Source organism: Trachurus trachurus, assembly GCF_905171665.1.
Source record: "Trachurus trachurus genome assembly, chromosome: 24".
NCBI classification, from domain to species: Eukaryota; Metazoa; Chordata; class Actinopteri; order Carangiformes; family Carangidae; genus Trachurus; species Trachurus trachurus.
The window spans coordinates 16,243,233-16,270,032 of NC_139910.1; the positions used below are offsets into that span (position 1 = coordinate 16,243,233).

At 42.3% G+C, this 26,800-nt stretch overlaps 1 protein-coding gene across 1 annotated transcript; it reads right to left on the reverse strand.

Annotated features, from left to right (window-relative positions):
• Nucleotides 1-2,138: 2,138 nt before the first annotated feature.
• On the reverse strand, nucleotides 2,139-14,755 carry bmf2 (BCL2 modifying factor 2). Its single transcript, XM_084000342.1, has 4 exons — nucleotides 14,635-14,755; nucleotides 11,207-11,455; nucleotides 9,594-9,823; nucleotides 2,139-6,169 (listed from the first exon to the last, which is right to left on the reverse strand). Exons 2-4 carry the CDS (start codon nucleotides 11,430-11,432, stop codon nucleotides 6,053-6,055), a joined length of 573 nt encoding a protein of 190 aa, XP_083856468.1. The 5' UTR covers nucleotides 11,433-11,455; nucleotides 14,635-14,755; the 3' UTR covers nucleotides 2,139-6,052.
• Nucleotides 14,756-26,800: the final 12,045 nt, after the last annotated feature.

Genomic DNA, 26,800 nt, shown 5'->3' on the forward strand with positions numbered 1-26,800 from the left:
TCACCACCTCGTCTCCTCTTGTCTCTTGTCGGACAAGGCGTCTTTTGAGGAGTAGCCATCCTGAATTGCAAATGTGCTATTTGCGCTCACCTTGTCTTTTAATGTCATAAGTTGAAAGCATATTGAGAATTACTTCAAATGGATGTCTTTGTTATAATATATTATTTTAGCCTCCTCAAGGACACAGTAGAGAGTGGTACAAGATAGAAACAGGAAGTAACATTGAACCTTTGTTGACTGGGACTTGAGTACTGTCCAGTCACAATCAAGAAGTGTAATCCAAGCTAACCCTAACCCTAGCCCAAATATCTTACTTTGACTCTCAGTGCCACTATATTAAACTATGACGAGGCTTAAAATAACTCTCTTTTGCACATCTAACTCTGTTTACTGGTCTGTTTGCAATTTCCACAGTGCATTTTTGCCAAGAGTTCACAGAAAAACAACAACAACAACAACAAAACTGACATGTCTTTTTGAATAAGCCCTGCCTTATTTACTGCTTAGGCAAAATCAAAAGTTTCACATAATTATTCTGTAATTAGAAATGAGAGTGAAAACCATCGTTGGCTGTGGTGAAATGTGACTTCTGGGAATATGAACAATATACCATTATTCTTTGAAGTAACTTGACAATCCCAAATTAGTCGCTTGTCTCCCGATGTTCTCAGACAACTTGTTCTGTGACAATAAAGGGCAGGCAGCTCGTCTGCAAGTGATTTGTGTTGAGCGTGCGTAAACATACACTGAGTCTTACCTACTTTAACATACTGTTTACAAAGGCACGAGCGACTATGTACGTAGTGTCTGCGTGAGTAGTACAAACACAACACAGACAAATACCCCAAAGGTGACAGTTGTAACTGCTTCTGACACGTTATAATATCGGCTCACATTAGCTCAGCCTGCAGCACAACGCACTGCATGTAGGGTGTTAATATCTTGATGAGGTTCAGGTCAGGCTTTCTCTGAAAAACATGAGTTCTCCACTTTCCTGAGGCCACGTGATTTTGCACTCCACAACCCCCCCCAACACACACACACACACACACACACACACACACACACACACACACACACACACACACACACACACACACACACACACACACACTGTACACAGATGCACACACTCCTTTAACCTTCCTTGCTGCCCCTGTCTACACAAAGCCGCTGCCTGGGGGAGATCGCTTTAGAAAAGCAGTGACAGAAAAGTGAATCACAGTTTATGTTAGGTTGCATCCCCCCCCAGCCCACCCAACCACTCCCAGAGGAGAGGCGATGGGGGGAGAAAAAGTAGTGCTGAGCTCCACTGTTGCCTCTGGGGCTTGTGAAATACCTCTATTGTTCATGCTAAATTAACTTTTTAGTGAGGCTAAATCCCAGGTGTCAAGTCAAAGAAGAGGTTTTTATTCAGTGATGTGACTTTTAGTGAATTAAAAAAGCCAGATATGATTTTTATTGGTTCTTTATTTAAAAAAAATTCAGATTACATTTGGACATAACTTGAGAACCACTTAATTTCATTGCCACTGCTTCACTGACTCCATCCATATTTATACTAGTATCCCAGTTTTTAGTCTGAGCCCAGATCTGATCAAAGTGTTGGCATGTGACATTTACAAGGAACAATAAGAAAGCCTGACTGACTGAGGTCAATCAGTAGTAGTTGAAGTCATAGTAGTAATCTGGACTACTAAATACATTACATTATACATTAAGGATACTTAATGTAATGTAATGTTTGAGTTAAAATGACAGAATATTTACCCTGAGTACTGTAGGGTTCTGAAAGTAGATCATGATGTTTACATAAGCAAACACATAATAAGTCCTGGCTCATTTTCCTAACCACATTATCAGGGTGTTTAAAATTAATAAGTTGGCTATTAAAAAACCTGTCAATAACATTAACGAACGTGTGCCAGCTGTAAGATAAATTTGTGTGGATTAGAGAGGAATAAAAGATTATCAGTGTGATTTACCTGCCGAGAGCAAAATTGTGTTCAGTTCACACAAAAAATATATATTTTATGTTTTTCTGTGAAGTAAAAGAAATGATGCACAAGCCATGTCAATTGTCCATAAAGTTTTAATGGAAAAAAAACAGCAATGTACCCATTTAACAACAAAAGAAATTAAGAGAAGTTGTAAGATTTCGAGAGCCAAGCTCTTATGTACAGCATATTGCACTAGAAAAAGAACAAACATCCCCAGTTCTCCTTCTCCTCCTCCTCCTCCTCCTCCTCCTCCAGTCCCTCCATCGCTCCACATCTTGCGCTGTTTGGAAACTGTGCAGCCGACACAGAGCAGTCCCAAAGATAACACAGCCAATGCTTGAACGAAAAAACTGCTACATCTGGACTGGGTCTCACTTCATACGACACATGAATGTGAAATCCTTGAGACCACTCTGAACGTAAAGAAAGCAATGTGAAGACAATACAAACTCCCTGCGCACACGGCACTCAGGAGTCTGGCATCAGTTCCACTGTTCAGTTCATGTATTAAAAAGAGATATTGTGGTTTTCACTCCATTAAATTACATTCAAACCCTTAAGATACAGAATTTTTTCTCCAGGAATGTTGGACATGCATTTTTACTCCATTTACATATATTGAAAAAGCCCTTGAACTGAGAGTGACACAGCAGACTTGGCAATATCCAAAACTAAAAATGCCACAACATTGAAATAAAAAGCAATTATAGAAAAGCAAAAAAAAAAAATCATCATGTTGTTGTAGTTCTTTCTTCGTCTTCTTACAAAAAGGCATGGAAAATTTTTTGTTAAAAACTTTTCATAAAGATAGCAACAATAGCCGTGTCCAATTCATGTCTAATGTATAAAAACACCTAATCACAGCACTTGACAGTAAAGATGCACTCTTTCTTGGATATTCAAAAAACTGATCGAAGAAATTTGATATTAAAGACACTGAAGGTTGAACAAATAACAAATGTTTTTAGTTTGAGTCAGGGTTGCAACAGTGGCTAGTAATGACAGGCTCAGATCAACGCCACACCGACTGGAGTGGCTGCTCAACCCATCTCGCGTACAAATAATACTGGGCACCATGGTGGCTCATTCCTCCTTCAAATGTAAACCCACAGCCCTACTAGATTGTAGAAAATAAAGCACAAAAGCCCCGGACGCACCGGGCCGATCCAGCATATTACAGATCTTAAAAAGTTTCAAGAATCTAGAGGGGAAGTTCAGCACAGGAGTAGAAAGAGAGAGGCGCAGGAAACAGTATACAGCTAAAAAAAATTGTCGTTTTTCTTTTTTTTTTTGTCCATATTTTTTTTTACAGTGCACATTGACTGCAAACAGTCGTCTCTGATATTGGGAAGGTTTCGCGTGGTGAAACTCGCCGTTCGTGCTGAGAGATGTCAAAGGTTGAGCCTGTGCCTCGTGAGCTGATGTGAGGAATCAAACTGATGTGTGTTTGGTATCGAGGCACAACAAACGCACCGTGCTGTTTGCGCCAACTCTACACTGTCATGAGTACGTTGAATCTCACAGAGCCCAAGTGAAACAAGCAGCTGTGACCAGTGACTTTGGGGGTAATTTATGCCAAGTGTTGATGATGATGATAGTGCGGCAGGTCTGTTAACTCACAAGGCACGTTTTGTTACATTTGATTGTCTGTTGTTCACGTGTGATTTGTAAAAAGACTCACACCATTCGTGTGAGAAACGCACGAGGCACATGGCTTTAGTCCAACCTCCCCACACACAGGCATCAAACACACAACTGAATGCACGTCAACAATGAGAAGAAAAGGACTGTACACACTGAGATAGCATCTATACAGTAACACTGAGCAAATATACACAAAATAAATTAGAATAAATTATCTCAAAGTAACTAAACAAAATGTTCTCCATAAGCACAGGGAGTAGTTAAACGTGACGTTCGAGTGCGAGTTTGAAGTGTTTGGGACTGGAGGCCAGAGAGTGTGTCACATCTATCTGAATTGGCTCAGCGTTCAGTGTTTGCAGGAAACAAACTTTTGGTTCAGCTACTTGTGTAGTTAAAAAAAAAAAAAAGAAAACTCCCAACAACCTGTAACACACTTCTATTCTGATGATGTTGTGGAAAAATGTAAAAAGTCAAATGAAACGTCTTTGCTTGTTTAGCGCCGTCTAGCACGTGGACAGCTAGCGGCCAAAATCGTGACTGAGTGGTGTTTTTTTTTTTTCGCAAACGCATCCCATAATCAGCGTTTTCAGTTAATTAACACGATTATTAACTACTCCCTGAAGAAACAAAGCAGAAAATAAACCATCAGTGTCTTCAAAAGTTCATATCATGAATCTACAACAGACTGAAATAATACATCAAATGAGGAACTTTTAACATCTTATTTAAAGTCTTTAAAGACTTTTATCCTTGATAAACCTTACATTGAGAAACAGTGGCTGTGTCATTGCAAAAAATGCTAACATAGCAGTTGTCACACTAGGATGTATAAAACTTTCTCCGATATCCGAACGTGTCTGTGTGTGTTTGTGAAACTGTACAGAAGCTGTTTTTACTAAGTTCTCAGTGAAGCGTAATTCACGTGTTCTGTGAAAGAAAGCACTTGAACGAGAGGTTCAACTTGGGATATCTCATGTGTGGATGAGCACATCGGGTTTGAAATCAGTGCTTGAGACATTTACACCTGGAGTGAAGCAAAGTGAAAAGAGCATCTCTGTAAATGTGTCCGTGACAACGATATTTGTAAAGAGGTGTATTTCACTGACATATCGGTGGGAATGTCCTTCTATACATGTCAGTTTGATTGCAAAATGCAGCTGATCCCTAAGATTTTTTTCTCCCCTTCCACTGGCTTGAATATTGCTTGCCTCTGTAACTGTTGACAAACGTCATCTCTCTCACAAGTGACCCACAATGCAGCAGAGGGCAAAAATTACGATTGTCAATCCAGCCAGAGAAAAGAAATCCTGAAACGCTTCAGAGACGGATGAAATTTACCCCGAAAGCCTTTCAGCTGTCTGATTGTTTCCAGTTCCCTGATCGTAATCTCACAGAGGAGATTTGTTTGACTTTGTGCTTATTTGGTTTCACAATTACTGCACATTTTTGGAAACAGTAAGCACGCACTCCTACGAACAAATGATCACAAATTTAAAGAGTAATCACGGTTACGATGTCAGACCTTGAAATCTTCAGTACACCTAAAATTCAAGTATACATCCTTTCAATGGTACGAGATCTGAATCTACACAGTGGGTCGTTAGGCCACTTCTAATCACACAAGTGGTACTGGAGATGGAGAGGCTGATGGATGACACCAGGAAATGGACACAGGTTGATATAATGTCCCTATAGGTCTACAGTGGAAGCCGATAAAACACGCATCTAAACTGACCTGACAGTGCGACACTAGTGTGTAGCACTGCCACAACGTCATGACAGCCATTTTCAAATTAGCCAGTGTGGAACAGTAAAATGTAAGTACAGGGCTTTTTTTGATTTTCTGAGAATAAATTAGAAATGTGCCTCGAGTCCTCAAGGTTTTAAGTCAGTAACTTCAGCACAGAAATGTCCATGTCCACAGTGTTTTGCCAAAAAAAAAGAAAGAAAGAAAAAAAAAAAAAAGTGGCCTAATCTTAAAATTGATCTTTTTCATACAATATCCTTGATGCAAAAAGTGTAAGTACTGTGGCAGGAGAGAATAAGGCATTCCCTGGACTGATGGAGGTCCTTCAAGACTTGAATTACCAAATAAAAAGAGCAGTTTACTGTACAAAATAGGTAATCTTACAAATATTTCGAAAATATCTCTTCAAACACAATGGCTTCTTCTTGGAGAGGCGAGAGAAAAAAGAAAAAAAGAAAGAGGAAAAAAAAAAGAAAAAAATTGTTTCAGTCTCCGTCCAGCGGTGACCAGTGTTTTTCTTCATCTCATCTTCATTTTCAATTAGAAAACAAAATCCGAACCCGTGTTCCATCTTACAGTGCCATCTCTAAAAGTCTGGTCCCTTGTTTCTTCTGAGGGAAAACAAGGGCCGAGGGCGAGGGGGCCAGCAGGAAGTCTCTCTTCATCTCTGCTCTCCTCTCAGGCGAGGGACGAGAGCCTGTCTCGGAAACAGAAAGCCGAACAGGGCCATCGTAAGGCGCATCCAGGCAGGCAGGTTTTGTCTCTGGTGCCTCATGAACTAGAAAAAAGAGAAAAGAAAAGAAAAAAGACATTAATATGAAGCAAGACTGGATGTTCAACACTTAAACAGGTTTATAACTGTGCTCATCAGACTTCCATTTGTTATGAAAGACGCTGTTCAAAGTCTGATTTCGTCACAACAGGTTTTTTTTTAAAGGGGAAGCCTCGTGAACTGTGGTAAACCCTGTGAGCTAAAACCTTATGACCAAGAACAGAGAGTGTTTCCACAACATTAGACTGTGTCTAGCAAACATGTCCCGTCACATGCACATCCTGCATGAAACTTCTGCAGAATATTCAGTATTAATGCATTTGCTCTGGTGCCAGGAGGTTTAATATATTATTTGTTCATTAAGATCTTTCCTAAAGTCAAACAGAAGATGAAAGCTTTTAAAAGGACCGGGCTGACAACTGTAAAACAAGACATGTTTAACCCACAGGAGCTGCCACTTATCCTTATAACATTGCTCTATCCTCCTCCTCCCTCGTGTCGAGACATTCCCTCTTATTAAATGCTGCACTGTCGACTTCTTCGAGAGGCTCAAAGTGAAATGCTTTCAGAGAACACGCTTCCTATTTCATCACGGCTCGTGTAGCAACAAAGTCAGCTGAGTAATTACCAAAACAAAGCAAAGGAAACTGAAACTTCTCCCACCCATGGAGCTGCCTTGTCCCGGCTCTTGTCATTTTCTATTGGGGGGTGTGTGTGGCCCTGGTGGACTACAGACAGATGAAGGGATTCCTGCTGCATCCAGAAATCCCCTCTCTCTCCCCCCCAGCCCAGCCCAGCCCGCCCCGCCCCGCCCCTCCTCGCCTCTGATGCCACTCAGCTCCCACTGGCTTTCTGAACAGTTGTGCTCCGATATTGCAGCCTGTTGCATAAGCATTCTTGTTACGCCCCCCCCCCCCCCCCCCCCCCCCCCCCTCTTGCTCGCTCCATCAAGGTCTCTACCAGCCTAGCAATCAGAGCCTGCCACAGGCTATTTGATGCCGAACTGGCAGACTGAACTGAATTGAACCAGCACCACTAAATGTAACCCTAATTGTCCTTAATTACCTTAATTCTACACTGCTGAGCTTATTTAAACAGCACCCTGGTTTGTTCCACATGAGGCTCATCTTTCTGCTCTCGTTGGCGTAGGTAGCGGAGGAACGGCTTGTGTATTGTTTGGCATTTCTAGGTTAATGCATAATGTATCGTAAACAATTACGAAAATAGACAATGTGAATTTTTTGCTGTTTGCTGCAACTTTTTTTTTTTTTTTTTTTTTTACAACCGAAAAGAAGCATTAACATTTTATTGCTCACAAAAGGTAGTCAAAACGGACGCTTACGACTCAAAAACCACAAACACAATGTGCTCCACATAAACAAAAACCCACACATTTGCCCACACCAGCAACTTCTGCTCGGAGAAAAACGAATGAAACTGTCTAACAATAGCAAGCAGAGGAGGAGTGATTGGATATCATGAAGGATCACTTGTGATTATTCTCCCTTTGGAATATTCCTACAACAGCAGTATCAGATCCTGCAGGATTAAAACCGACTCGAGCCGCAGACAAGACGGTGAAAGGCAAAAGGAGAGAAAAAAAAATGAAAAGGAAAAATTTCTCTTATCTCTGTCACAGAATTACACACACACAAAAACCAAAAACACACACAAAGACATGCACACTGAGGCAGTCAGTGGGACAACTGAGGTATTGTGGGTAGCCGTCATGTTACTGGCTGCGTCTATAAGTGTGTGAGTCAGAGTCTATTTTTAGACGAGCATATAAACAGGCGGCCAAGTCTACCCAGACACAGACACGCCGCTCACTCCTGTTTGTGACAGTCACATCCATCTCACCTGCTCTTCCTCAAACTCTCTAAAGTCTCACGTCAACATCTCAAACCATATATCCTCATTTTCATATCTTTCTCTCACTCTTCCTTTTTTTTCTCCCCTCTCTTTCAGTCTCTCTTCTTTCCTTTGTCGAGTCTCTCCCTCTCTGTCGACCAAGTGTTTTTCAAAACTTATCAACCACACCTTGTTGTCAACACAGACCCCATGGCAAAACAGTCGCAGCAGCAGCAGCAGCAGCAGCAGATAAGGAACTTGATACCCCTCCCAGTACATCTGTACTTATTAACTAAGTCCACAGTCACGTGAGCAGTGTGAGTTTTTGTAAGTGGGACCAGTGTGTGCTTTCTTAAACACTGACACAAGTGGAAATCTGACCTGTTATCAATCACACACCTTGTCGTCTTTGTCTCTACATCGAAGGGGGGCAGCTGTAAGAGTCTGACATAATCCCCCGCCATGTTTCCATGTGGATTTTATTTCTTGACGTGCACAATTAACTGCACATCATGAACTACACAGGGTATGTGGGCTTGACTACTCCCCCGGGAGCCCTGCGAACAGTGAACCTCCACGCTCAATTCCCTTCATCATCCCCCCCCAAAGCCTTCACAAGTCCCAAATTGCTTCATGCTTCATATGCTCTGTTCAGTATAAAGAATTCATTTGACGAAGAAAAATAAAAGCCTGCTGACTTTCAGGTGAAAGATACAAGGAACAAACTGACATTTCAACTTTTAAAATTACAAAGTGGAGACAAAAGAATAAAAGATGCTGATCAGAAACAGCCGAGTGCGTGTCTTCTGTTTTATCTAAAAAAACACTGCGAGAATTCAAACTCATACAGGCATGAATTTCTCTCCTTTGTTGACTTTTCTCTCAACAGGAAACTTACCCTGCTCCTACTGACTGTAATGACAACGTATCAGGGCTACAATGACACAGAAAATTGGCAGCATGGCCTTTAACTCTCTGCCCAGACTGTGGTCAGTGTGTTTAGAGGACAAAAATGACTGTGACCACAAGTTGTGCTGAGAGTTAATGTCTAGATATTGACAGATCAGGAAAAAAAAAGAATAATTTTAAGAGACACTATCCTATATTTACTGTGGTATTTAATCATTCCTTATCAGTGATTTAAGATTTATCCTCCGGCGAGGCCACAAAAAAGTAGTGAATCACTGCACAGGCTATTTTTACCCAGTGCGGGTGGTGGCCAATCCAGATGGTAAAATGCTCCTTTCTTCCCAAGAGTGAGCCACAAATTGGCACGAAGTGGCTTTGATTTGTGTTCTCTAATCAAGTAAAAAGCTGACACACATATAAATAGTTCACACATTACACACAAACACAAACTTTTTGACTGAAAAATACTTAAAATCTAAAGCTAGACCCATTTTTGTCTGTGATATGCAGATAATAGAGAATTAGGTTAATAGATGAGGTCAAATCCATTTAATCTATATGTTTTGTCATGTTCATGTTGTTAACACTTTGACACTTTGTGATGTAAAGCTCAAAGGAGAGTTGTTTGAAGTGTGAGGTCACTGAAGGTTTGGCTGCTTGGGAGGCTTACCAGTTCAACATGGTCCTGCTGGAACTTGTCTCCAATCTCCCGAAGTTTACGGCCAATTTGCGCCTCGACGCTCACCCCTGCCTGCTCCGCGGGCCTCTCTGCCATCCTGTCATCTTCCTCCCCTGTGCCCTCCTCCTCCTCCTCCTCTTCCTCCTCTTCAATCTGCCTCTCTCCCCGGTCCTCCATAGGCTCAAACTGAGCGGGGAAATGTGAGCGTAATCCAGCGTTGCCTATAAAGGAAAACATCAAGCTTCTTAAAAACTTGTGTTGTTGTTGGATCTTTAAAATGTTACGGCGCTGTAGTCGGCGGTGCCAAGATGAATATAAGGCAAAAAAAAAAAAGAGACATCACTGATATCAGCAGTATTTGATATAAGTAGACTTCAGCTCCATAAAAGCACTCATGTTCTCCTTTTTGATCTCAGACGAGACAGTTGTGGACAGTTGGGATAAGACAAATGATCTAGATTACTATTAATGGTCTAAAATGCAAATGTGTCTCGGCCGTCTCAGTCTCAGATCGTCTCGTAAATGAACAAATTGCGAGGCACCCAAAATACGACTGAAGGGTCCGCAAACAAGAAAGACAGAGAGTTTTTGGTGGGTGGAAAACTCAAACACCTTATTAAATCAACAACAGCCTCAGTGAACTGCCGCCTTTCAGCGGGGCCGTGTCACTGAGTTTACTCACTGCCTCTAGCATGCGCCTCTGCAGTCATGCCACTTGGAGGGGAAAACAATTGTTTTTATGTGTTATCATGTGTGCTGAATGCCTGGCTGTGTGGCTGCGCAGAGGAACGTAATATGTCTAAGGAAGTGAGCGGCCTGAGAGAAGAAATGGCAGCGAGCCAGGAGCATGACACCCATTACTGGTTAGATTACAATGAAGAACAAGGTAATAGCAGTCAGTGGTGCTTATGTATTGATGATTGAAAAAACCCAGAACAACATGTACCTCTCACATAGTGACACTGAGTCAACAAACAAACAACCTCCTACTTCGACATTCGTTCAATTAAATTAGTGTGATGTGACGTCACACTGATTTGATTAGAAATGGGAAAACAATATTGGATTAAAATAGATGGACTTATTAGTGTGGGTATGTGGCTTTATATATATATTTAATTATTGTGGTTGTTTTTTGTTTTTTTAAAGAATTGTTCATTTTAAATATACAACAACAAAACGGCAGGAATGTGAGTATTGTATAGCAAATTTAAGTATATAAATATATATATGATTGGCAGGCTTCAAGATTGAGCTCTTGGGATGCATTTTATACAATGACTGAACCTCCCAATTAAAGTGGAAATGCATTCAGCCTCGTCTGATGACGTTGGATTTAATTTGTTAAATAACCCAAGAAAAAAAAAAGCTCTATTAGCATCTGAAGATGACCAAATCAGAGGAAGAGTGTGGGTATGTGCTGAGAATCTTCACATATTCATTTTGTGCTCGAGGACAGCTGCCAATGAGGAACCCACCAAACAAAAGGAATGACTAATACTGTGAGGTTACACCGCCTGTGCATCATTCAGTGCCGCCGTACACTCGGTTTCTAAATCCGTTGGCGCAGATCACTTCAAAATATCTCATCCCTCCTTCCTCACCGTGAAAGGGTACGCGGGGCTGCCAGTGCAGGCCGCAGGGCAGCGTGTTGTTGATGCCGATGCTGTTGTTGTTGTGACTCTGCGACGTGGGCACGGCAGCGGTGACGGCAGCGAGGGCCTGTCCGGCTGCGATCGGCGCGGCCCGGTCTTCGTATTTGACGTCCCTGAAGGACGTTCCCCAGAGGTGTGAGATGGGCTGTGACATGTCCTCCTCCTCATCATCCATCCGACGCCTCAGCGGTAAACTCCCTGGGGAGAAGAGGAGGGGGACATGAGATAGAAACTTTAGAAACTGAGATAACATGTTTGAAAGTGTTTTGGGTAAAGTACATGCTGTGACTGACTCATATGTGTTTATGATCTTTAACTCACTGCTAACTTTGGGCGTGATTTGTTTCAAGACTAAAAAAAAAAGAGGAAACTTTCATGCTGTTATCAGTGGAAACCTTGCCCTCTAGCAGATGGAAAATGATCGCACCCTGTCTACATTAAATGGAAATAAATCATGAGTCATTATAATACCCACTAAGAAGCTTATGTTGTGCGAGGTAATACTGAAAATAAACAGAGATGAATCGCCTCAGAGGCACAGATGGATCTGGCAATGTAAATCCATATGCACAGTAAGGCAATAAGCATGCAAGAGGCCAGATGTACAGCCGTCATCTCTTTTTTTTTTTAACACAAGAAGCAACAGGAGCCACACGTATGGAAACACCCTGTGTAGTGGGACCCAGTGGGCGGCTGGGAACGCTATGCCAGATCTGCCACCCTCCTGCAGCTGATTGTGCCAAGCTGTTTCTGAGTATGAGCCAAATTGTAATTGAGTGCCAACAGATCCACCAGAGAGGCTTTTTTTTTTTTCCTTTAGATTTGCCTTAATCTGGAGCAGTGTGACACAGGGTACAGACTAGAGTACAGTCAGGGGGATTAGGTTCCTCCTGTACGATTCTGCTGCTCAACATAAAGCCCCTACGCCCGCCGTTTCCTCTCTCTCTCTCCTCTCAAACGCACAAACACTGGATTGTTGTCTACTCTATCAACACACACACACACACATAGACGCAGCAGCAGGTGGTGCGTGAGTGAGTGAAACCTCAGTGAAACCAAAGTTCTGGCTAGACTGTCATGTGCCGCATGCAGCAGCCGTTTCATGAGGGAGATAACGAGTTTCGCTCCATCCTCAACTGTGCCTGCTGAGAGCAAACACTTGCACTCTCTTCCTTGTTGGCCACATGCCACAATCTGAACTACTGTTTCATCTTTTTTTTTTTTTTTTTTTTGTCAAGGCTGCCTGTGTTTTCCTTTTGTTGTTCAAGTGGAGACAAATGGGCTGGGTTGACGGGCAAATGCAAAAAAGTTGAAACTGGATACACTGGTATTGTGTTTACTGAGCGAGGGAGCCGGTTGTATATAGTCTATGTCTTTGTGAAACTGTCCTGTTGCATGATGTCATGTCATATGGAGTCAAAGGAGGAAACTGTGGATTTCCACTGTTTATCTAGAAGACCATGTCATTACCGTTATATGTCTGTCTTTAAATCATTCACCGATAAGAGTCATTCTTATCTTTCTTATAAAGAAAAGTGGACTATTATTGGCTGACACATTATCAAATTTGCTCCATTACTCTCCAGGCAATGGCACTGGCCCATTTTGCCAGTGCACACAAACTGTTGTATTACTTAAATTCGACACAACCCCAATTTGTGTTAACCTCTCTCCCCCGGGCAAGTTAAGTAATTATTAATTACTACTATCTGGGCGGTAGGGGCATCTGAAACTGTGCACCAAGTTTCGCTGAGATCAAATGTGAACTTTGTGTTGTTGTGTGTGTGTGTGTCAGTGACAATGTGAGCTGCCTGTGTCTTGAATTTCCACTGGCAGACAACAGAGGACTGGCAGAGATTACCATAGTGTCAGACACATGAAAAAAACAAACATAGACAGGGAGACACACAGAGAAACACATCACACACACACACATATATATATACACACACACACACAAACACACACAGTGCCTGGGGCTTGAGGGAGGCCTGGCAGCAGCCACAGTGCTGGTCAGAGGCTCAGGGCTGGAGCAGAGAGTGGCTCCCTCTGCTGCACCATCTGTGCACCAGGCTCGATCCCCTCCACCCACAGCCCGGGCTGGGGGTGCACACACAAGGTGAGCTCTGCAGCAGCGATTTCACCTACTGTTTTCATGTAACTAGCAAGACATGTCCCGTGGATGTCAGTGTGTGCAGATGACATGCTCCAATAAAGTCATGAACCCTAGCCTATCTATGGATGAGAAGAAGAGCCAATTCAGCTGAATGGTGAATGACTTTGTTATAACACTGGTGTAACTGCACAAAAATAATAATAACTGACGGATATTTGTGATTATTAGTTTATTTCAAATTGTTCATTATGTGGGCTCCGGGCGACCACCGGAGATGTGCTGCATATTTATCCGCATCAGGGGGGACACTGCCCCGGGCAAGCTCAGTGCGTAAACACGCCAAGTCGGACCGTTCCCCACTGTAAAAAAGACACTTAATCCACAACCTGGCGGCTCCTCCTGTCTGAACCTGTCCACACAGCCTGCTGCTGACACCACAACCAACAACAACATCCTCAGATTAAAGTTGGAAAATCAAACTTTTCTTTCTCCCTCTGTTATTTTCCCCCTCTTCTCCAAAAATAAGGAGCAACAACAACTTGAACCTAAAAGCTGTGGCTCTTTACTCGTTACTCGTGATGGCGACAATAAACAAACTAACTAACAAGCTTGTACGTCATGAATATTTCGGTTAATGTTGTTACTGTTACTCCCATTATTATTATCCTGCTGCTCTGTCACTTTCTCTCTCCACTTCGCGTTGACAAATCTTCCCCCACCAATATCCACAACCCCCACCACCGCTGAGATCACAAAGCCGATGTTCACTCGCTGGAAACAGGCATTAATGCGTGAAATAAACACAAGAAGACAAGTCCGTTTAGCTGTAGTAGTAGCTATTTGACTTTTACTAATTAGCTGTTTCATCGCGTAGCAACAACAGACCCACGGTGTCTCACTCTCCAACATCGGGGGGAGGAAAAAAAAAAAAAACACATCTGCCGGCGGGACGACAGATGGACCGAAGCCGTCACTTACTCATTTTAAACAGCCAAACAAACAATCAAAAAGTAAAGAAGCGATAATAATAACGGAGAAAAGCAAGAAAACAAAAGCTTGTATTTGCTCTTATGCCAGTCTGGTGGTGGTAGTCGGCTCACCCCCCGTCTAGTCTTTGCCCGGGCATGACCGAGCTGAGCTCCCCGCACATTTGTTGACAAACTGCCACAAACGGCTCGGAGGATTTTAACATTCTATTCATTGAAAAAAAAAACAAAAAAAAAAAAACAAATACAAAACACAACGGCCGTTTTAGACTCACCGCCAGCAAACGCGCTTTCCGTTGTGATCGGTGGTATCTTGACAACCTGCTGGTACCTTGTTTCCTACGGGTTGTGGTGGCGAAGCGACTCGTATCCGTCTGTGCATTACAGCCACTCGTGGATGTTTGCTGAGTGGAGAGAGGTTGTTTTTTTCCCCCCTCGCCGTGTCTGAAAGGCCCGCCCCTCGCTGCTCTGCCTGGGATCCGCCCCTCCGTAAAACGTGAAAGGCACAGAGTCAGCTACACGGTTGTTATGCAAATACAGCACACAGAAAAGACAGAAAATGCTGTTATTTATATTGAGGGAGGGGGGGAGAGAGGCATCCTAAATCTGCACTTTTAGCAAATGGGCGTGGTCGAGGGGAAATCCAGAATAGGACTATTTAAATAAAATTGGTATTTCTTGGGTATTTGGAAATATAGACTACTCATTTAGGCTAATAGTAAAATTCCTCTAAAGTCACGAGGAAATGAGTAGCAACATGGATTCAATACAGAAAGATGGCTCATGTGAGTCTCACACTATTTTATTATATCATTAGAACATTTTAAATGGCAATGTGTGAAAAGCACTTACGGTTGCTGACTAAGCCCACTGTAGCTGGTTACTAATCTTATTTTTTTATGTCATGTTATGATGACAATGCATCATAAAAACACACAAAAACACATTTTATGTTTTGCATGAACATTTTCTATTAGGAGTGGCCTAACTGTAGAAGTAGCCCACTTTATATGCCCCTGAATCCAAGTATTGAAGTGACATCAAATGCAAATATTCAAGTGCAAGTAAGCCTACTTTAATGTGTAATTAATGTAGTAGGACTATTACATTTGCTGCAACGACCCCAGTGCAAATAGGTTGATGCCATCTTTTGCCAAACAAATCTGTAGCTAATTTGTGTGTGATTGTTTATGTCTGAATTTATCATTTTAAACTGTGGAGATATAAGCTGTCGTCTGCATGAGAGGTTGAACTGGTGCTGTATTGTTATTGAGATGAGAAAAAAAAAAATACTGTGCCTGGCCCTTTAAGAGAACCGTCCTCCTCGCTGCCATAAGCTGGTGACACGGCGCGGACCAATCAGATGGTTTGTTTTGGTCCCGCCTTCTGCTTCGTGTATCTTGACACGTGGAGGGGAAAAAACACAAACCCAGATCGGACATGTGACTGCTTTCAGCGCTCAGCTCAGCTGATTGGGAGCTGCTGCTAGATAGAGTGATAGCACCCACCCAATTGCTAGAGTCGTTATGATGATGAGAGGTGTACTGTCAAGGCAACAAATAGGTTTACAAATGTAATCGTCACACATGCATGGAAATTTAAGTGAATTCACAAATACACAGAATTTAATTCTCTATGTGTAGGCTATAAACATGTAATGTAGCCTACATCATAACAAAATATAACTGAACCATTGCTGACATGTATATTTACTGTACTTTAGTGTGGTTTTAGTTGGTTGTAGGCTACATTATTCATGTTAGAGACTATGTCTCTACTCTTTTGTATTTTGGAGGCAAATATTGATCTTTCTCCTTTACTACATTCAGCTTCCTGCCAGTAACACTGCAAATCATGATTTTACATACAAAACCATATCTATACAATACTTACAATACAGTAACAGTAATGCAAAAGTCAGTAGGTATATAACCTCTGTAGCCTATGAACAACACAACACCACTTAACATGGCACAGTAAGATGTTCTTATAATGCATCCTCGCTTCACAGTATTGATATAGCCTAAGCATTGAGCCATTTTCAGTTCAGCCCCCGAGGGCGTCCATTGTTGGGCATGGTATCCTCCTCTGATGGATCTACAGTGACAGTGGAATAAACAGCAGCCATGGCTGGTGACCCTCGCAGGGTGCAGGGTGGGGGCACGCCTACGCATGGCATCACTCAAAAGAGGAAGAGGGGGGGGGGGGCGGGGGGGAGTACAGTGAGACGAAGCCTGATCTGAAAAAAAGGGGTTATTGAGTGCAAAACAGCCAGGCAAGAAGAGTGAGACTATTTGATCCATGGTGTGAGTCAGATTTTTCCCAAGAGACAATTCCTGGATGAAAGTAGATGCTGTTGCGTGGAGCACTGGTCAGCCCATGCAGGATGTTATGTTTTCACACTGTCCCACTCTTTTGTTGTACAGCTGGTAACGTGTGAAGTGTGATTTTCTCAACTTTCCACCAAAATTCCCATGCACGGTTTATTGGCAGACTGGCAAACAACCCCTGCTCTGCCGTGTTTAAACTGCTGCTTGACAGCGGCTCCCAACCCCCCATCCACACCACAACCCCCCTCCAACTCCAATCCTGCAGCGAAAGGGACCCCACCCAAAATTTGGAAGAAGAGATCAGATGGTGGTTGTTTTTGCTCGCGCTCTCTCCCTCCCTCCCTCCCTCTGTATGTGTTTGTATTGGGGGGTGGGGGTGGGGTGTGCTGTAAATCTCAATAAACCTCATCAGCGGTCAATCAATGAACATTGAAGCAGATTGCATGGATACAAATGGACAAAAATAAAAACATGTTTCAGTTACTGTGCTCTAAAAAAGCTCTCTCCTTTACTTGATGTAGCTTGACTGCGGCTGCACAAACTAAACTCCATTTGTATTCAAGCTGCCTCTAAAAAGCAAAAAATTCTAAAATGAAAAAGTATTACTACTTAGTGGCGTAAACCTGAAGTCACATTTGAATTTAGCAACAACATAAAGAGTTACTGAGGCACCAAGAGAAAATATGTGAGTAATTTAGATGAACCCAAGTTTCATCATCAGCAAACTATTCCACTTTATCTGTTGTTGAGCGATATTTAGATATTTATGATTTGAAGGACACTGCTGTGGTACATGAATAATTTCTAATAAATACCACAGCATGAAAGCACCCTTTGAAGAATATAAAGGAATGGAGAAAAAAAACCCACGGGAAAAGTGAAAAACATCAGTTTTGCAACAATTTGATGTTTTCAGGCATTTAGAGCTACTTTTCAGAGGTGGAACCTTTCAAAAGTTAATTAGTCTACTGTGTGCTGCTTTTGGGGGAAAAAAAAAAAAAAATCCAATTGCCCATAAGTATTTCATCGCTTTTTTCCTCCCCCCCTCAAGTTCCCTTTATCAATAACTAATTAGTGTTCCCAAACAATAGCTCCAAGAACAGTGCATTTCAATCACAGTCAGTTATCTGCGTGCCAGCAGACCCTGTGGTGAGCTGTAGTTTCTCATCAGTTGAACTGCAGTTTGGTGAAGTCTTGTTGTCTTTTTGAACACAGAGCTGTTAACCATATTTGTGTTGCACACCAGATTTTTTTTTGTCTGTTTTGGCGGCGAACATAACATGATGTGCTGTCAATGCCAGACATTCGCAAAAAAAAAAAAAAACACAAACGCCATGCATTGTGCAATCTCATCCACTGTTTTAAGTCATTTGCTGTCTTTTTACTTTCAAGTGCACAGCTTCAACCCCTTTGAAGAGGCAAAACAGCCTTTGTGTTGGCGCTGAACTCAGAACTTGTCATCTAAACTGAAACTTCCACTACCTCTAATGTGTCAGGTGCGGTGGCAGACAATGTGTCCCAGCCCATTTTTATCTGAGCAATTTTCCCCAGTGAGCCAGTCACAAATTCTCCACAGTGAGTTATTTCTGACTACGTGCTGCCAGCAGAGGTGATAAGGCTCTGGATGTTGAAATTTTTTCAAAGATCACTGCATAATGATACAATTTGCTTTGTGGCGTTTTCCCTAATGGTGCCAGACGTCCAGACGCTTTGTCTTTCGATCTTCAATTCGTTCCACACCCAAACACGGCTCCATCAGTGTTTGTGCTTTGCGCTGCCATTTACATTTGCATCACAATTTTACGGTTACCACTGCGCTGCCATTTAATTATCTGCCCAGATCCCGGTTTTTAGGGGGCTGTTCCTCACAGAAATTGATTGTGAAATTACGTGACAGTGATGCCAAGTTTTCACAGGTTATTGGAAACCTCTGTCCGCCTCCACCCCTCCCCCTGTCTTTCTGTCAACACCTCTTGATTTTAACCACAGGTACAGCGGGGGGCTCAGCCAATGAACGCGTCTCTCCCAGAGTTCATCCAAAGGTAACACATTTGAAGCCCAGAATCACCCGAGGGAAACACATCCCTACCATTATGCGTATTTTGACACCACTTTAATGGCATGAATTAAATGTAATCCTATACACATAATACTGTAGCCAGTACATTTTTGGATGCCCGTGTTGTATGTTAATGAGTGTGTCTTTCAGTTTGTCTTCACATGTTTCCAGCTGCGATGGCAAGTTGTAGTAAATGAACACTTAATGATTACTGAGCTGCAGCAGCTCGGGCGGTAAACAAACCATTTGTCAGGCAGACTGGCAGCCTGATGACACCTGTGCTGCATCCAGAACAACTCCTAGATCCAATTTGCAGGTGTCCTTTGACTGGTGCTGCCACGGACTATTGTTGTCACGTTGTAGGATACAATAACAATGTTGCCCGCCCAAGCCGTTGAAATTCAGTGAGAGTTTCCCCATCATTTGTTGTGATTTGATTATACTATTTTTGCACCATATTCTCAAATCATTAATGTGGGCATAGTGAGTCAAAGCCAACCAGACTTCTCAGGTCATAAAGGCGAATTGCAACTTGTCCAAGATGACAGATGAACTAAACCAGTTCATCAACTGAACAGGAAGTCCAGCTGTGTTTGACTCACAACTCTGACTAAGATTGTCCATACACATACTCATCACTTACTCCGAAGGACCTGTGAAACTGTAAGGAACTAAAAGAGCTGAGTAATAAGAGAATACAGACTTGAATCACAGGTTAACGGGCTCCTGAAGAAACCACAACAGTGCAAATACTGTTGCACAAGTGTTGGGTGTTTATTTAAACATAATATTTTTTGCAGTTTTGGCTGACATTGCTAACTACTCACCAATTGCATCGATGAGATTAGGAGCGTGGCAACATGGAACAACATAAATCAACAGTTTATCCAGAAGCCAAAACTGTATACAACTGTTGTTGTGCACAATTATTATGTATAGTGGCAACTTTTGCAACATTTACATGGAAAGTGGGTGCAGATAATCAGGGTTTTGCAGAATTGTCTGGTGATAGTGTTGGTTATTACAACTCTGGCTGCACTCAAGAGGCAATAATGGGATTTTGGGAGGACCATGTCAGATGTGATGAATTGCTTCCCTCTGTTGACAGAGGGGTTCAATGGGGGATGGGGGATAACATGCTGCTGAAAGATAGGTCAGAGTTTGTTTTTTTTGTGTGTGTGTGTGTTTTTTTTTTAGAGTGCACGAGTCCATGCTATTCTGCAAAACAGCGAGATAGTAAATCTTGTTACCTTGCAGCCTTGACATGTTTTGAGCTCTGACAGAGTTGGTGAGTTCATGTGCCACTGAGCAAGATGTACCACAGCACATGTGCCTGTGTAGTTCTTCATCTCTGCTTATATAGGCTACAGTTCCTCTTCAGAGATGTCACACAGTCTTCTAAATACCTCATTGGCTGTTAAAGTGTTGATAAGTAGGTGCTGTGCAGTGGATTAAAAAAAGAAAGCAAAATTATTGAAGGAAGGAGACATGGATGGAAATAGAGTTGGAGTTGCTCTTGTTTCTACGGTAACTGTCGACGGGGAGGTACCAGGGATGAAAGTGGAGGGAAAACAAACCTCCCCACTCCGATGGCAACAGCACAGCAATTGGTTCTCGTTTCCTGCGAGGACAGGAAGAAAAAAAAACATAACAAGGTCCCCTAGTAGCCCAGGAGACACAGTTCGATGTTGCATCAGAAAGCAAGAGGCAGGGCAAAATGAACACGCGCTTTTGCAAACATGCACACTCGCCATGCACACACACACACACACACACACACATACACATACACACACACTCTCTCTCTCTCTATCTATCTCTATCTCTCTCTCTCTTGCTCTCACACACACGCACACACAATCACATGCTCCACTTCACCCTGCATCCGCCCCTCCTGCTCATAGCGCTCCCACTCTCCCGCCAAAACATCTACAGCACGTGAAACCTGCCTAGAAACCGAGGGGAAACTTCCGCCTTGCTCTGATTGGCTGAGCTCCCTAGCAACCGCGTATGCTCAACCAGCCAGTCAGGCGCGTTGTGAGAGGCACACTGACCCAATGAAACAGATTATTCAGAGGCGCGGGCAGGCACAGTGACCTGGTAACAGTCAGGAGAAGAAGTCAGGGAGACGCTGGAGGCAGAGAAGAAAAGCGTTCGCTCATTGGCTCACAGATTTCCTCTTTGTTGCGATTGGCTCGACGGGTTTTCTCTTTGCAGTCATTCATACATTTCTCTGCCTGCCTCAGCACAAGCTCCTCTGTTTCCTCCACCCTCAGCCGGTTCGTTCAACTTCCAGAGTGGCCACCCTGCCCTCAAGGAAAACCACTGCCCAAGGTCAAGGCAAAGACTGTGCTGCTGAAATGGGATTGGTTTAGACAAGCAGGAGAAGAACAAGATCCTAGTAACAAGTCTACCTCATCATGTCAGCACAGGATTAAAGCTTGTGATCAACAACTTGTTAGACAGCACAAGTGCTCTTCATGTTGTCACTGCTGATGAGCTTGTTATTGTCTTGCTTGTAATGGACACGGGCCAGTGAAAGGCGTAATTAGCTTTTCACTTAATAATGCAGCGTTTGACAGGGCTGTTCTCCGGGCAAGTTACGAGACACAAATTAGCAAATTGGTTAGTTTGTTTTGAAAAACTTAGCTTTTGAAGACAGCCCGGGCGAGGTTTGTAATGTAGACCCTTTTTATATATTCCAAACTGCTTGCACCAGTAGGGTGGGGAATTAATGTCAATACCCCGCAGGATCAGGAGTTCACATTGAATAGTTAATGAGTTGGGGGAGAGAAGGACTCAAATAATTTTGCGAATCGACCGTGCCATGCATACTGCCTAATTTAACATAACTGCAGGCAAGAACTCAGTCAGGCAGCAACATTATACCGCTATGATTAGTAAAAACAACATTACCATCCAACACAGAAATCGCTCATAGCTGCCTAACAAATGACTATACTTGGGCTGGAACTGAATCTATAGAGAATTTATTTACGCTTTCGACAATAAATGCTGCTGTGTTATTTATTCAGCAATGAATGTTTCAGGGGTTTTTTTTAAATTGCGATTTGGAGCTAATAAATGCTTTCTAGCGTTTTACCAGTGGGTGCTACACACCAAACCCACCATGAACTCTGTTTTTCATGCAATGACAAGACAGAAGAATCATTCAGTATGTGTGGTGCAGGAGATGAGTCAGACAGATCTGCTGTCAGGAAGCATTTCTGCAGTACGAGGTGATGTGAAAGGCTTTACAACGCTGCTAATGCACTCGCTTGACAGTTCAGTGGGTACACCTAGCTAAAACTACAGCAGCCTAACACAATACGTCTGCAGTTGAAATCTGTCTTGAGACTGGAGGGGGGGAAAAAAACAGAAAAATAAGTACCGGAGCTCATGGTGAGGTCTGAGATCAGTCAGAGCCTGAGCTGAACACAAAAGCACAGACACTAGAAAGCATAGCTACCGTATCATTATATTAGCATAATTATTGAACGTTTTGGGGCATTTTAAATAACAAAGACTGACCACCAGGTTTGCATGGATGATGCTTGGTGAACATTTGCAGTGATGTAAGACTTTTAAAGGCATAATTCCACATTTTGTGAAATATGCTTACTTCATTTTCTTTTCTTTTTTCTTGCCTGCACGAATGAATAACCCCACTAATTAACATGCTATATTTGTTTATCCAGTAAAGAGTCCCCGCTGGTTGCCTCGCGACCTCCTTTTGCTAACAAAACTCTTGTGTATGTATGGAATAAGCAAACAACTTTTCTTAATTGTTAATTTGTTAAGGTGGTGATTCACTGAAGCAGGCTAGCTGTTTCCATTTGTTTTCGGTCTTTATGCTGAGCTAAGCTAACCAGCTCCTGGCTTGAACAGACATAAGTCATTTAGCGGAGAGTGACAACAGCAGTAAAACTGCACTTACACCCCAGCGGTTTTGTACTTTGTGTGTGTGTGTGTGTGTAGGCTACTTGTGATTTTGATTAAGTCAGTATGCACACTCTAGGTCTAGTATATGTATGATAGAAGCTAAGTTTATTCCCCAAATGAATTGCTATTACAAGTCCCCCGAGTCCCTGGTAGCCTGAGGAATTATGAGCTAAAGATCAGGTTGTATTTAGCAGTCATCACAGGAGGATTCCTCACTGGGATTTGTACTTTTATGAAATCTTAGATGTGAATCTTTAACATATACTTATTGTCAAAATGAATATCAGCTCTTGGGACCTGAGCAGAGTCTACTGTACGTGGTGTGAACAGCAGAGATTAAAGGAAGCAAAGCCAGTTCTATACCATAAAACAAATCAGACATCAGATGGTTTGATCTTCAAAGTGGTTATGTGAAGTGTCAGCACCCCAGACTTTGCTGTAACAGGGTCAGCACTAAACTGTTTTTTTTTTCTCCCACATAGACCTTTATCTAACTTGTTAAAGGTCGGCCGTCTTAGTTTCGCTCTTTGCCAAGGCCTCATTAATGTCAGAGGGGATGACTTCAAGACAAACAACCCTTGCGGGCTTTTCCAAATGGCCTGGAGCATCTGATGACTCACCTAATTTAAAGTCACATTTCAACGGACCATAAATCCCTCCTCTCAATACACGGCTCCGTCTTTCACCAGGCCAGACGTTTCTCAGAAGTCGATATGTGTCATGATTTTGGAGATTTTATGTTTTGCATTACGTCACCCCCTCAAACTATAGGGATTTACATATCCTTTGCTTCCTGGAGGGGGGGATCAGCGGTAGGCTGTGCTCATCCGTGAAATGACCTATTCAACTTTCTATTTTTCCCTTTTTTTCCTTTTTTGTTTGGCCTGTAGAGGATCACCTCTGCTGTCTGTGTGAAGCTAATTGGACACAGCACAGCACCAAGCTAGGCTTCACAGCCAGGGGGAATAATTCCAGGAAATAAAACATAAAGGTATTGTCTCCATGAAAACAGTGTGCATTCAGCATTTTAAGCACATCACTGTCGCTGGAAACGACGAGCAGGGGAAGCAGAGAAAATAAAAGATGTTAGACAGGTCTGTGAATAGACAGCAAAATCCTCTCTTCCTGCTAAACACTAACACACACATTCACTCATACACACACTTCCTCCTTGCTTTGATTCTACTGGATGTTCTATTATCATGCAAATAATTACTCCAGCAGGAAATGCCAAGGAAGGGATTAACATATGCAGTGTTCATTAATATTAAAAGAAGTCTGTAATGTTTGGTCATTCATCTTCCAAATATGTTCTTATCATCTTAACGACTAACTTGTTATTATGCTATAAAGATGAATATACTCCTCATTGAAAGAGAATTTTATAACGTCCAAAAGCTGGAAACCTGGGAGTTTTTAATTGCTTCTCTTTTATATCTGCAACTCTGACCTAGTTAGCAACTTTTTCAAAAATCAGTCAAATCAATTATCCGGTCTTGGATTAGTAGACATAAAAGACCCAACAGACTTTCACAACATCACCTCACCGACATGGTTTAGAGATACAGCAACCAAAATCAATGGAGCAGCTATACTAGTTTCTTTGAAATCTCTCACACTGGCGCAGCTTCCTGGGCAACCCCGGTGTATCTCAAGGGGGTCAGCGGCTCTGAAGGATCTCCACTGTGCTGCTGAAGATTGCCTGGAGGTGTGACAGCCGCCCTCTGATCTACCGGCAGCCTCTGAAGATCTGAGGACACTTTGCCCATTTCGCCAGTCACAAGCGCTCCTCACATTAAAGCAGTGGCACTTGAGCGAACCACACAAGCGCACAGCGTGAGCCTTGATTTCCATTTCTTGTCTTCCTGAAAATAAAGCGCTGGAGAATGTCTAGGAAGGAAATAAAGCTGATATTCTGTAACCAAAGCTGTGTGAGTCCCGGGCGTATTTAGAATAATTTTAAGGTTGTCTTAATTAGGCAGCCATTATCCAGTATGCTCAGTCAGTGCACAGTGGAGTCATGGTGAAAAGCATTTTAACTAACACCCACCATGCTTCACACCTCAAATGTTAGCCGATGCTGAATGCACTTTTGTACCCCTCAGCAGCGGCTTTGCTGAAATTTGTCAATCAGTTTTGAGAAATGATCCCATTGCCACAGAGGAATTTTATGCTTGAGAAATTCTATTTTCTGGTCAATTTAAGAAAGAAAGACATGGCTGCATGACTGAGCTGCTAATTAATTTTACTGTCTTTACACTGGCTTCCTTCCTCTTTTCCCAGAGGGCTTTGCTTTTTGGGACGCCTGAGCCTTACACAGCTCTCTGTCACCGCTGCACACCGCACATGGGCAGCAGATGTTAGCGTTCTGTGTGCCAAGATGGTATTGGTACCATAATACCCCTTGTACCGTTTTAACAGATGTGGCTCAGTTTCAGGCAGTGAGTTTGACAAACACACCTGTGGCCAGGACCACCTGCCTTCGACAAGCAGCACATTCCTGCGGCTCGCAGTCAGTGGAATTAATGAGCTGATCTGAATTCTCCGCATGTGAGGGAAGGAGCACTTAGAGCACCCAGAATACTGCTTTGACATATGTTTGAAAAAATTCCCTAATATGTTAACAAGACTAAAGAGTTTGCAGTCAGCCTGAGGCTCTTTGGCAATGTATGTGCTACTAACTGCTAAAGCTGTGTCCCAAGTTGGGAAACATAGCTTTTTGTGAGTCAGAGAGTTTTCTTTTTGAAAAGTTATTCATTAGCTATTATTGGTGTGCTATGAGTGAAAGTTGGGTAAATGGGTGGGTCACAAAAGTTTCCGCACTGAAACAACTAATTATTATTATTATTATTATTATTTTTACTGTGTTCACCATCATAGGCTAGTGTTAGTATGCTAACATTTGCTAATTAGCATTAAACATAAAATTGTGTTTAGGAATATGCTAGTATTTGGTCAATAAAACAAGGTGTTAGGGTAGTTCTTGTTTTTTAGGGTTAAGATTAGGGTTACGGTTGTTTTTGTCAAGGGACGATTATCCTATTCTGAAAATGTTCTACATGGATGAACATTTGAATGTAGTTTGGATTGTTTTGTTGGGTGTTTTTTCAAAAAATGTCTAAAAGCTCACTGATAACAATTTAGGCCTACCGCAGGTAACTTATAGTAGGCCTACCGACTGTAGCTATATGACTACTTCATACAACCCGACGCCGAAAAATCCAAACTATCCTCTCAAGTAAATTGAAATCCTGACCAGATGGTGGCATTGGATTAAATGTTTAGGGATCACTAAAGGTTTTTTGGACCCATCTTTAAAGGGATAATGAATGTCTATACCAAATCTAATGACCACCTATCCAATAGTTGTCAAGAAATTTCACTCATGCCACAAACGCTAATTTTATTATGGCACTAGAGTAAAAGTCAGGGGATCAGCAGTCACTGATCAACTGGGGACCATGAATATCTACATGTTGTGACAAGATCTGTCAAGGAGTTGTTGAGATATTTCAATCTAGACCAAAGAAGTCCATACCACTAGTTTGGCAATAGAAAAGCAAAAAAAAGTTATTCTACCTCCGGCAATGCCATATCTGAGAGGAGCAATACATGATGATAAAAGCTAAAGATGCGACTCGCATTCAAAGCTAAAGAATAAAATATGACAACTTAATGAGCAGTTTTCAGAATTTTCGAGAAATTGTATCAAATATTTATGAAGATGTTTCCACCACAGAGATTTTTAATTGTAAGAGATTTCTCCTCTGCCTGGTTAATAATAGAATATACCAGGTAGGCGCCTTACTAGCAGTAATGGCTGGAGACATCGTCTTTTGCTCAGAGCGTTTTCATCCGGATCAAACAATCATCATCCGGGAGCTCACACACAGCTAGACAGCATCGTGACAGCCATTCCTTAAATTCAAGAGTTCACCAAGGCGAATATGTCTCTGCCTACTTGAGAGAGGATGAGTGGATTTTGGCATAGTGGATGTGAGCTGCAGCTGGCTGGTCCTCCATAGCCAGCAGCCATAGTCAGTCTCCTCATCTTCCCCCAGTCAGCGTCCCAGGGGAACCAGGAATTGACGTGCCATTAAAGAGTCTTTG

Excerpts from the sequence above, each read along its gene's own strand:
- bmf2 (XM_084000342.1), bottom strand. The coding sequence starts at position 11,432 with ATGGATGATGAGGAGGAGGACATGTCACAGCCCATCTCACACCTCTGG. Across the intron at positions 9,824-11,206 it reads GCCCCGCGTACCCTTTCACG|GCAACGCTGGATTACGCTCA; the intron begins GTGAGGAAGGAG and ends TTTCCTTTATAG. Across the intron at positions 6,170-9,593 it reads AGCAGGACCATGTTGAACTG|TTCATGAGGCACCAGAGACA; the intron begins GTAAGCCTCCCA and ends TCTTTTTTCTAG.